Source organism: Caretta caretta, chromosome 5, assembly GCF_965140235.1.
Source record: "Caretta caretta isolate rCarCar2 chromosome 5, rCarCar1.hap1, whole genome shotgun sequence".
Lineage (NCBI taxonomy): Eukaryota > Metazoa > Chordata > Testudines > Cheloniidae > Caretta > Caretta caretta.
The window spans coordinates 53,681,879-53,694,421 of NC_134210.1; the positions used below are offsets into that span (position 1 = coordinate 53,681,879).

The following is a 12,543-nucleotide window of genomic DNA, read 5'->3' on the forward strand; positions in this document are numbered from 1 at the left end:
AACATGTCATTCAAACCAAATTTTCTTTTAATGAGATAATTTTAAACGTCTGTGCCAATTGCATTCAATTACAAGTACTATGGTCTACTGTCAATCTGAAATTAAAGGCAGATGTAATATGGGTGCATTTTCTGTTCACCTTACTCACGTAAGCTTTAGCAGGACTTCTGTGCGAGGTTAAGCAGGATTTGCCTGTAAATGTTCAGCAATGTTTAGCATACGCCCAGGTTTACCGTTCACTGTTATATGTTACACAGATGTAAACACAGAGGTGCATTCTTTATACAACATCAAAAGTGTACAAAATTAATTACAGAATGGATATACAAAGCTATGGCCCCTAGCCTGATGCAATATTGGGTATGAATAAAAGAGTGAGAGTAAATAATATGGAGGAGGAATAGCAGCGGCAGAGACTATAAGGCTTAAAGTAATAAGCTTACCCTGATTCCAGTTTGTTGCTATATGTGCAGGACTTGCTGGTGTGCTGTTTTATTGTTGTTTATACACATTGGTAAGCAAAGGAGATAATTTTTAACAGCTGAGGTTGGGAGGGACTAGATGGGATTAATATGGGTGTTGGATGAACTGTTCTGAACACACTATCAGTAAATAGTAATAATGCTACTGTTGCTTTATTGCCATGTTACTATTAGGGTTAATTTCTAGGGCCTTGTCACGACTAAGATTTAAGATGTGAGGTTGGTATGCTAGCTAACAGGTTTTCAAAGTCTAGTATAAAGGAGGCACATTGCCTTTTAATATGTGGGCTAAACTACTCAAGTTAAAGCATGAGGAGTGGCGCAGCATTGGTTTTAGCTCAAAACAGTTTAATGTGTTAAAGACAGTGTGTCTTGTCTATACTAGACTTTGAAAACGTGTTACCGCATTAGCTTCATACCTACACAAGGCCTGTGAGTCTCTTTTAAATAAATAAAATGCAGATTGTTTTCAGCTTTTAGTTCCTGAATCAGAAAAAAACACTTCACCATGCTTTTAATTTTAAGCATGTGAGTAGTCCCCTTTGGCTTCAATAAGACTACTCATGTACTTGAATGTAAGTATGTGCTTAAGTGCTATGCTGAATCAGGATCATAGTTTTGAGAGAAGTAATGAAAAAAATTGTGCAAGATTAGTAAAGGGAGTAAAAACCATTCTCCAGTTTCCTTTGTTTGTATGTTGTTTTTGTGAAGAAAGGATCACACCATGAAGAAGTAAGAAAAATTGTGTAATTTCATGTAAAAATCTTCATTCTCAAGCATGCCTTTCATCCACACAGAAATGAACTCTTCTGAAGATGAATGGGGGGAATAACAGCCAGGGAAAGTTACCTTAGCACCACTGCTCTCAGTCACCAACTTGTAATTTGTTGCATTTCCCTTGAAAACCATGCTAGTCTGGATAGTGCTATATTAAAAATTAAAGATGATGAAAGCTTTTACAATTAAAAATATGCCTGTTAAATAAAAGTGCGCTGCTGACTGTTGAAGACTTGCAGAAAAATATGGGCACATTGGATGTGTATATATAGAGGTGAGTCTTCGCATGCATACTTTAAATAATCAGATAGCTGTTGGAGCTGCGGGCGGGATCATCTTTTGTATTTGACCTAAAATGAATGAACGACAATTAAGTCAAGTCAAAACAAAATAAAATATTTTTTTTTACTTGTTCCAAAAAACTTTAATCAAAAATGTTGAAATGAGCTCTCAGTGTGATGCTGTGGCCAGGGCTAATGTAGCCCTCAGAGATATAAACAGGAGAAGTGAACAGGAATAGGGAGATGATTTTACTCTGTTTAGAGCATCGGTGAGACTGATAATTGAATACTGCATCTGGTTCTGGTTTCCACATTTTAAGAGGATGTTAAAAAATGGGAAGGGGCTCAGAAAAGGGCAGAGACAAAAATTATTGGAATGCTGTATTATTGGACTGCGGTCCCAGAAGTGGCGGAACGGTCCCGGAAGTGACGAATTGGTCATTTCCGCCCCAGGTCCCACACCTTCCTAGGGACGGCCCTGGCCTTGGGGCCTGGAATTGATGTCGGCGGGCCTGGCTTTAGCTTTAGTTTTAGCGTGAGTCAAACCCAATTTATTGGCCTCAGTAACTAGGTGACATTCTATCGCCTGTGTTGGGGATCAGATTACACAATGTAATGGTCCTTTTGGCCTTAAACTCTATGAATCCTTTAGGAATTTAAGGGATTTTCTCATATAAATTCTGGGCCAAGTCTGATGCCCAGGTTTATGCTGCATCTCCACAATGATGCATGGGCCAAGAATTGACCCCATGTGTGTATTTCTGCTGTTGAGGTTGTAAGACCTATTTCTCTAAGGACACTATTATGCATGATTCTCAGTCTGGGTCTTAGCTCCTTACTGCAGTATTAGCAGAACTCCCTTAATTCTTATGGTTTTTGACCCTTGAAGGCAGAGGTAGCATGACGGCATGTAACCCAGGCTGAATATCAACCATCGCACATCAAACTCTGTTGAGCAGAAATGCTGCTCTCTGAAAGTTCCAGTCAGTTCCTTCTTGACCATGGTCAGCAAAGGAGCTCCTCTCAAAGGTTGAGCCTAGTAGCTAATTAATCTTTAGAACCCCCTTGGGAGCTAGATGTCTATTGTTATCCCATTTTACAGAGGGGGATGCTGAGACACAGAGAAGTTAAATATCTTGCCTAAAGCCACACAGCAAGTAAGTGGCAGAGTCAGAATTAGAATGCATAAGTCCTGACTCCGAGTCCTTTGCTATCATCTTTGTAGGTAACTCTGACGTCTGTCTATCTGTCTATCTAGGTTCTTACATGGCTCCCATTAACATGGTATCTAAGCACATGCTACCAGCAAAGAGGTATTCACAGAAAAGATGTAGAACTGGGAAATTATTTTAAAATGTTGTCTTTTTGGGCATCTTGTCAAGCTTTGGTCTTTTTGCTTTCATTTCGGCAGCTCCACCAAGGAGGGATTCCCTTCTCAATAGTCCAGATGTCATTGATATTGCACCAAGTAGAAAACGGAGACAAAGGATACAAAAACCTGCTGGAGTGGAACCTAAGGTGGCTACATATGAGACCCAGCTACTGGCAAAGGAAAAGTAAGGGAGTTTTGAAAGTTCATTCAAGTAATGATATAACATTGTGTCTGTCTGTCTGTCTCTCTCTGAGTGATAGAGGTTCCCTTTTTTAATTGCATTCATTGCAAGCACTGTAAGATCGCAAATGCCTAATTTCTATCATCTTGTACTTTGTGCAGTCATTTACACCTGTGCAAAATGCGTGTAAAATTGCTGGCATTCTGATTTGGAAGCCTTTTATACCCATTTTGCACTGGTCGTAAATGACTACACAAGGAGCAAGGTAGTGAAGAATCAGCCCCAAGGACTTACTAAGTCTGATGAATCTTCAGAGTCAAACTTGCAGGAAGCCATTGAAAGAAAGGCATTCACTTGGTCAAGCAAACAAAATAAGCCTAAAATTTAATCTATGAATTACCATATTTCCATGAAAGTAAAAAAGAGTGCATTAGCAATAAGGATTAAATTAAGGTGAGGGACACAGACTAATTGACACCACAGGAAAGAGTAGCATTAGTACTGTATTTATAGTATCACATGTTTAAGAGGGATAGATGCACTAGATCAGATCAGAACCAGCAGTAACAAAAACTTTTCTTTTTCAAATGATCCAAAACTTTTCTAACATTTTTTTAAAAAAACCATTGTTTATTCTCATGTGTCTTCACTTCCTGGTTTCTCTCTATTTCCCATCTCTTATTCCTAGACTCCTAGCTGGAAAATGTCTTTGGGAGGCATGTGGGCATCCCCTAACACCTTTTTTTACCAGTGCAACTGGCAGATTTCTGCAGGAGTCATCACGGAGGCTTCTTCTCACTTTCAGCTCTCTCTCCTTGATGGTAACATCATATGACAAATAGGCATAACAGCAGGGCTCAGAACTCTTCTGAACTGGTAGAAAGAAATTGAGATAACTAGTGGTGATTCTGAAACAAAGAAAAATTAAAATTAATAGAATTTTTAATAGGCCAAGCATGGTTTGCAACTAATACTGATCTTTCTTTGACAAAGTGATGATCACTGCAAAAATAATTCATGCTTTAAGATAATATTTCAAATTTTGTAATATAAACAGTTAGCAAAGTTTTTGTTTCCTTAAATATTGATACTGACTTGTGGAAATATTTTCACATGATCCAAGGGGGGTGAAATTATATATGGGACTTATGGAAGGGCTTTTGAAAGTGTTTGGAATTGTTTGCTTCAAAAACTGGTCTTCTTTTGAGATCTGTGCTAAATTAGTTTTGAAAATATTAATTTCTCCTTTCATGTGTGATATTTAATAAATAATAAACTGTCTAAACAGATATGGAAACAAATACATTACAAAGACATTTCCTGTTATTAAAGAGGATTTGCTATTTTAAATCACTCAACAAATATCCTATCTTGATGTAGAGAGCTATGGCTTGATGCCAACAAGCTTGTTTAAATTTAGAATCCTATTTTATTAGGGAAAAAGATACTATTTTTAGCAGCCATATTCACCAAAGCCAAAGTCTGCTGTTCTGTTCTTCTGAAGTTCTGAGTACATAGGTTGATAATTTTGGTGGCCAGTTGTATGTAGTTGTGGTAGCCACAGTCAGTGTGACATTGTAACAGGCTGGCTGTGTTTGCCTGAAACACCCTTCCCGGTTGGCAAGTGTTGATTCTACTGGGAAAAGTTGAAGTGGACTCCCTGAGGTAGGTGATTGGATATAAAGAATGGGGGAAGAGTAGTGCTCTGGGGAAGAGAGTATCTAGGGTTTGGGCTGAGCAGTCCTGAAGAGAAAAGCCAAGCCTGGGGAGAAGGTTTGAGATGATTGTAATGTTATTTATTCTTAATTCTTTAGCTAATAAATACAAATATCAGACAGGGAAAGATTTTGGACGTTACATACTGTGCGTACTGTGTTTGTAGAGCAAGTTATGATAGACATCTGGTCTTTGATTTCCATGAACCTGTGTGAGTAGTTTTCTTGGCTATCACCTGACAAGAAATGTTCCAATTCATTCCTTACCAATATCTGCCTGTCAATCCTTTATTATCTTTTACAATTCCAGTTGAATGTAGCTCAGCAATACAGGACACATAAAGAAAAGGAGTACTTGTGGCACCTTAGAGACTAACCAATTTATTTGAGCATAAGCTTTCGTGAGCTACAGCTCACTTCATCGGATACATACTGTGGAAAGTATATCCACAGTATGCATCTGATGAAATGAGCTGTAGCTCACGAAAGCTTATGCTCAAATAAATTGGTTAGTCTCTAAGGTGCCACAAGTACTCCTTTTCTTTTTGTGAATACAGACTAACACGGCTGTTACTCTGAAACAGGACACATAGTATCTGCACATCTATAGTACAACTGTTTTGCAGTAGAGATTGCAGGATATTTTGATATGTGGCATGTCTGCCAGTAGTGTGATAGGTATACCTGATGATGACTACTGATGCGGACTACGTGGCTCTAGGAAGAAGGATAAAGGAGTTGGAGGTGCAAGTGGTGTTCTCGTCCATCCTCCCCGTGGAAGGAAAAGGCCTAGGTAGGGAGCGTCGAATCGTGGAAGTCAACGAATGGCTACGCAGGTGGTGTCGGAGAGAAGGCTTTGGATTCTTCGACCATGGGATGGTGTTCCAAGAAGGAGTGCTAGGCAGAGACGGGCTCCACTTAACGAAGAGAGGGAAGAGCATCTTCGCGAGCAGGCTGGCTAACCTAGTGAGGAGGGCTTTAAACTAGGTTCACCGGGGGAAGGAGACCAAAGCCCTGAGGTAAGTGGGAAAGCGGGATACCGGGAGGAAGCACAGGCAGGAATGTCTGTGAGGGGAGGGCTCCTGCCTCATACTGGGAATGAGGGGCAATCAACAGGTTATCTCAAGTGCTTATATACAAATGCACAAAGCCTTGGAAACAAGCAGGGAGAACTGGAGGTCCTGGTGATGTCAAGGAATTATGACGTGATTGGAATAACAGAGACTTGGTGGGATAACTCACATGACTGGAGTACTGTCATGGATGGTTATAAACTGTTCAGGAAGGACAGGCAGGGCAGAAAAGGTGGGGGAGTAGCACTGTATGTAAGGGAGCAGTATGACTGCTCAGAGCTCCGGTACGAAACTGCAGAAAAACCTGAGTGTCTCTGGATTAAGTTTAGAAGTGTGTGCAACAAGAGTGATGTAGTGGTGGGAGTCTGCTATAGACCACCGGACCAGGGGGATGAGGTAGATGAGGCTTTCTTCCGGCAGCTCACGGAAGCTACTGGATCGCATGCCCTGATTCTCATGGGTGACTTTAATTTTCCTGATATCTGCTGGGAGAGCAATACAGCGGTGCATAGACAATCCAGGAAGTTTTTGGAAAGCGTAGGGGACAATTTCCTGGCGCAAGTGCTCGAGGAGCCAACTAGGGGGGGGCGCTTTTCTTGACCTGCTGCTCACAAACCGGGTAGAATTAGTGGGGGAAGCAAAAGTGGATGGGAATCTGGGAGGCAGTGACCATGAGTTGGTTGAGTTCAGGATCCTGACACAGGGAAGAAAGGTAAGCAGCATGATACGGACCCTGGACTTCAGGAAAGCAGACTTCGACTCCCTCAGGGAACGGATGGCCAGGATCCCCTGGGGGACTAACTTGAAGGGGAAAGGAGTCCAGGAGAGCTGGCTGTATTTCAAGGAATCCCTGTTGAGGTTACAGGGACAAACCATCCCGATGAGTCGAAAGAATAGTAAATATGGCAGGCGACCAGCTTGGCTTAATGGTGAAATCTTAGCGGATCTTAAAAATAAAAAAGAAGCTTACAAGAAGTGGAAGGTTGGACATATGACCAGGGAAGAGTATAAAAATATTGCTCGGGCATGTAGGAATGTTATCAGGAGGGCCAAATCGCACCTGGAGCTGCAGCTAGCCAGAGATGTCAAGAGTAACAAGAAGGGTTTCTTCAGGTATGTTGGCAACAAGAAGAAAGCCAAGGAATGTGTGGGCCCCTTACTGAATGAGGGAGGCAAACTAGTGACAGAGGATGTGGAAAAAGCTAATGTACTCAATGCTTTTTTTGCCTCTGTTTTCACTAACAAGGTCAGCTCCCAGACTGCGACGCTGGGCATCACAAAATGGGGAAGAGATGGCTAGCCCTCTGTGGAGATAGAGGTGGTTAGGGACTTTTTAGAAAAGCTGGACGTGCACAAGTCCATGGGGCCGGACGAGTTGCATCCGAGAGTGCTGAAGGAACTGGCGGCTGTGATTGCAGAGCCATTGGCCATTATCTTTGAAAACTCGTGGCGAACCGGGGAAGTCCCGGATGACTGGAAAAAGGCTAATGTAGTGCCAATCTTTAAAAAAGGGAAGAAGGAGGATCCTGGGAACTACAGGCCAGTCAGCCTCACTTCAGTCCCTGGAAAAATCATGGAGCAGGTCCTCAAAGAATCAATCCTGAAGCACTTGCATGAGAGGAAAGTGATCAGGAACAGCCAGCATGGATTCACCAAGGGAAGGTCATGCCTGACTAATCTAATCGCCTTCTATGATGAGATTACTGGTTCTGTGGATGAAGGGAAAGCAGTGGATGTATTGTTTCTTGACTTTAGCAAAGCTTTTGACACGGTCTCCCACAGTATTCTTGTCAGCAAGTTAAGGAAGTATGGGCTGGATGAATGCACTAAAAGGTGGGTAGAAAGCTGGCTAGATTGTCGGGCTCAACGGGTAGTGATCAATGGCTCCATGTCTAGTTGGCAGCCGGTATCAAGTGGAGTGCCCCAAGGGTTGGTCCTGGGGCCGGTTTTGTTCAATATCTTCATAAATGATCTGGAGGATGGTGTGGATTGCACTCTCAGCAAATTTGCGGATGATACTAAACTTGGGAGGAGTGGTAGATACGCTGGAGGGGAGGGATAGGATACAGAAGGACCTAGACAAATTGGAGGATTGGGCCAAAAGAAATCTGATGAGGTTCAATAAGGATAAGTGCAGGGTCCTGCACTTAGGACGGAAGAACCCAATGCACAGCTACAGACTAGGGACCGAATGGCTAGGCAGCAGTTCTGCGGAAAAGGACCTAGGGGTGACAGTGGACGAGAAGCTGGATATGAGTCAGCAGTGTGCCCTTGTTGCCAAGAAGGCCAATGGCATTTTGGGATGTATAAGTAGGGGCATAGCGAGCAGATCGAGGGACGTGATCGTTCCCCTCTATTCGACATTGGTGAGGCCTCATCTGGAGTACTGTGTCCAGTTTTGGGCCCCACACTTCAAGAAGGATGTGGATAAATTGGAGAGAGTCCAGCGAAGGGCAACAAAAATGATTAGGGGTCTGGAACACATGAGTTATGAGGAGAGGCTGAGGGAGCTGGGATTGTTTAGCCTGCAGAAGAGAAGAATGAGGGGGGATTTGATAGCTGTTTTCAACTACCTGACAGGGGGTTCCAAAGAGGATGGCTCTAGACTGTTCTCAATGGTATCAGATGACAGAACGAGGAGTAATGGTCTCAAGCTGCAGTGGGGGAGGTTTAGATTGGATATTAGGAAAAACTTTTTCACTATGAGGGTGGTGAAACACTGGAATGCGTTACCTAGGGAGGTGGTAGAATCTCCTTCCTTAGAGGTTTTTAAGGTCAGGCTTGACAAAGCCCTGGCTGGGATGATTTAACTGGGAATTGGTCCTGCTTTGAGCAGGGGGTTGGACTAGATGACCTTCTGGGGTCCCTTCCAACCCTTATATTCTATGATTCTATGATTCTATGACATTTCCACATGCTTATTTTTGAACCCAAAGTGAGTATCACAAATCCACATGATCTCCCTTGTTGCTAGATTATGTATTTGAATCCCTAACTTAACTGAAAATGAGTTGTTGTTTTCAATCATGTAGCCCAGTTACTATGTTTCTATATTACCTTTATATCTGATGAGGTACAAGAACAAAACTGTAATAATATAATTTCCATTCTATTGAGAAGCTTTTCCTTGCTGTCACTGCTGATGAGTTCTGGTTTCTTTGAACTTCATTTTGAGTCTTCATAAGGTTGCTGACTGAATGGTCTGTCAGCTTGCTCAGGTAATAATTTTATTTCTCTTCTGTGTGCCAAATGTAGATGTGAAAACCTAGATTTGATATAATTATCCAGCTTCCCAATATAACTGATTATATTTGATCCATTATCTATTATTGTTAAACTTCTTCACCATTTGTAATTTATACTCACTACAGGCTTGACCCTGCATGGTGCTAAGCACTTTTTGAGGCTTCATTTTGAGCTGATGATACTTGGCATCTTGTAGAAATAGAACCCAAACTAGCAACAAATCTTTATTTCAGACTCTGTCATGGGAATGTTTTATTTCTGCAATAAAACCCTTTTTAAAAATAACTGCTCAGAATTCCAAATTCCATCACCTTTTGGAGACGCACCATCATAAACATGGAGGATGTTCAGGTTTTGGGAGGATAACATAACATTAGGAGAGCAAATGTTTGGCATAGAGACTGTGATGTCATCCTCAAATGAGTGACATACTCCTAACTTCACAGAGCTAAAAGATTTTGGCACGCTGTTATACGGGTAAATGTTTTAATTTGTTTTCCCATCCATCCCAATCCCTTAATATCCCCAGTACACTAAAGTTTATTTAGTGCTCTTTTCCATTTACAAGTTTTGATGATCACATCAATGCATGTTTCATGTTCCTCAGCCGATTAACGAGTAGATACATGCCACACCAAGTGCTTTGTATTGCCTCTTAATTTTTATAATATAGGACAGTTGGTGCAGGAAAGATCCCAAATCAAAATAAAAAACACATGTTGAGTGACTAAGTGAAAAGATAAAAGGCTATTTGTGACTCCATGTTTATCATTAATCAAAGAGCAGTTTTTTTCATTCCAGCTCCTCTGCTCAATTCATTATTTTTCTTCCTTTATGTACATAAGAAGCAAACAAAAACAGCCAAAAAAGAGTTGATCTTATTCTTCTTTATTCATATCAAAAAACTTTTGATTACAGTGACTTCAGAATGCAAGTCATGAAATAATATTTCAATATTGGTTTAAATGGATGCAGAAATTTAAAAATGTTTTCCACAATAAAATAACCCAAATCTCAAAAAATTTTAGAACTATAGCATAGTATTTTTCGTCACAGTCTTTATGATCATATAGTGAGACTTTATCCTAATTCTTATTATCAAGAAATGTTTGGTTACTTGATTGCACGATAATAAGTATATAAGGAAATTTCTAAAAATAAAAAAAATTTAAAGTTTGGTAAGAATGTTTGATCTTAATGTGAGCCCCTAAGAAAATTTGGAAATTTTATTAAATATAGACCAGTTTCTCCAGCAGTGTAACTCTGTTCACCAACCAGTTTACACCACCAGAGGAACTGGCCCTACAGCCAGTCAATTGTTTAATTTTATATTATCTTAAATTAAGTTAAAGGTGGGAGAGCCTTTCATGAGCACAAATGTGTGGACATGCAAAATGAAAGCATCCTGGTTCCACCAACTGTGTTAGGGTTCTGGCTTTTGAGACTGGTCATATAGTAACAATCCAGACTTCTGGAATGAAAACATACCTTTAAACCTGAGCAAGGAGACTGAAAAGAAGGAGCTGGACAGGAAGAAAAGGTGTCAGCGATATGGAAATTAGTACAAAACGAATATCACCTTTAAAGCATCTGTCTACCATATGTTAATGTACAGTATAGCCAGTCAATAAAATGACACTGTTAAGGAAAACTGAAAAAGTGATAGGGACATTCTTAAACTACAAGAAAATACTGTTGGATATGGAAATGGAATTTGCAACAGCTGAGATGAAATTTATGGCACAAAAAAATTTCACTTAAATATCCAATATAATGATGTGCTGAGATAGTTCTTTAAAAGGAAAGAAATATATGGATGGTCAGCTAAGTATTAGATTTTTAGGTTTGCTAGATTCTGTAACTCAGTGATTCTCAACCTTTCCAGACTATTGTACCCCTTTCAGGAGTCTGATTTATCTTGTGTTCCCCAAGTGTCATCTCACTTAAAAACTACTTGCTTACAAAATCAGACCTATAAATATAAAAGTGTCACAGCACACTATTACTGAATAATTGCCTCCTTTGTCATTTTTACCATATAATTATAAAATAAATCGATTGGAATATAAATATTGTACTTACATTTCAGTGTGATATTTGAGCCTGTTTTTCACTTGTGAGCCTTGTCGTTGTGGGAGGCAGTGAAGCTACAGCAACCATTAAGTTTTTCTCCACATTGAGGCCATGTCTACACTAGTGAGCTTACAATGACACAGCTGTACCGATGCAACTGTGCTGCTGTAAGATCTCTCATGTAGTCGCTCTATGCTAACAGGAGAGAACTCTCCCATCGACATAATTAAACCATCCCCAATGAGTGGCGATAGCTATGTCAGCAGGAGAAGCTCTCCCACCAACATAGCGCTGTCCACACTGTCACTTCTGTCAGTGTAACTTATGTTGATCGGGGGGATGATTTTTTTTTGCACCCCATAGTAAGTTATTCTGACAAAAGTGGTAGTGTAGACACAGCCTAAGTCTATTCCTATTCTCAGGGCTGGTGTTAAGGGGAGGCAAGCAGGGCAATTGCCCAGGGCCCCACACCTCAGGGGGCCCCGTGAAGCTAAGTTGCTCAGGCTTTGGATTGGATGTTAGATGTTGAAAGGTGTGTTGGGGGGCAGGGTATTGATCATTGTAGCAGTTAAGATTTGTCTACAGGTTTTGCATCTGTTGTTCTGGCAGGATCTGGTGCCATTTTGAGTTGTTGTGTCCTGGTCTGTGGGGAGCTTGCTTCTGATGATGGGCATGGTGAGGTTGGGGAATTGTTTGAAGGCCAGAAGAGGAGGAATGATTTCTTTCAGTGTGTGTACCCCATGAGTTTGGGTTGTAATTGTTTGCTGATACCTCGTATGGCTTCCAGAGTTAGGTGGTAGATGACAACTAGGAGTGTGCTATCAGAGGTTTTTTTTTTCTGTATTGAAGCAGGTTCTCTCAGGATATTTGGGTGGCCCGTTCCATGTTGCGATGTACTTCTCTGATGGAGTGTCCTTGTTTGGTGAAGGAGGTTTTAAATGTGTTAAGGTATATATCCTGGATATTCTGCTCAGAGCATATTCTGTGGTATCTGAGGACCTGGCTGTAGATAACAGATTTCTTGGTGTGTTTGGGGTGGTTACTGTGAAGGTAAGTGTGTTGATCCGTCGGGTTTTTGTACATAGTTGTCTATAGGGTTGCATTGTTGAAGCTGATTGTGGTATCCAGGAAGTTGATGCTCGTGCGAGAGTGTTCTAGAGAGTGATGGATGGATGATGGTTATTGATGTTTTGGTGGAAGTCTGTCAGGGAGTTTAGGTCCTCTATCCAGAGGATGAAAACATCATTGATGTCTCTTAGGTATATCATTGCTTTTGTGGTGTTTTTGTCCAGAAGTTCTTCCTCATTGTGGCCCATGAAGAGGTGGGCATATTGGAGAGCCAT

At 41.0% G+C, this 12,543-nt stretch overlaps 1 protein-coding gene across 5 annotated transcripts in view; it reads left to right on the top strand.

The window, feature by feature from the left end:
- The window catches only part of XRCC4 (X-ray repair cross complementing 4), a 290,800-nt gene that overhangs the window by 200,387 nt on the left and 77,870 nt on the right, over positions 1 to 12,543 (top strand). For all 5 annotated transcript variants that reach the window (XM_048849577.2, XM_048849575.2, XM_048849574.2 and 2 more), the window contains exon 7: positions 2,952 to 3,096. In XM_048849577.2, the coding sequence (XP_048705534.1) occupies positions 2,952 to 3,096 (145 nt within the window). The remainder of the gene's footprint in view (positions 1 to 2,951; positions 3,097 to 12,543) is intronic.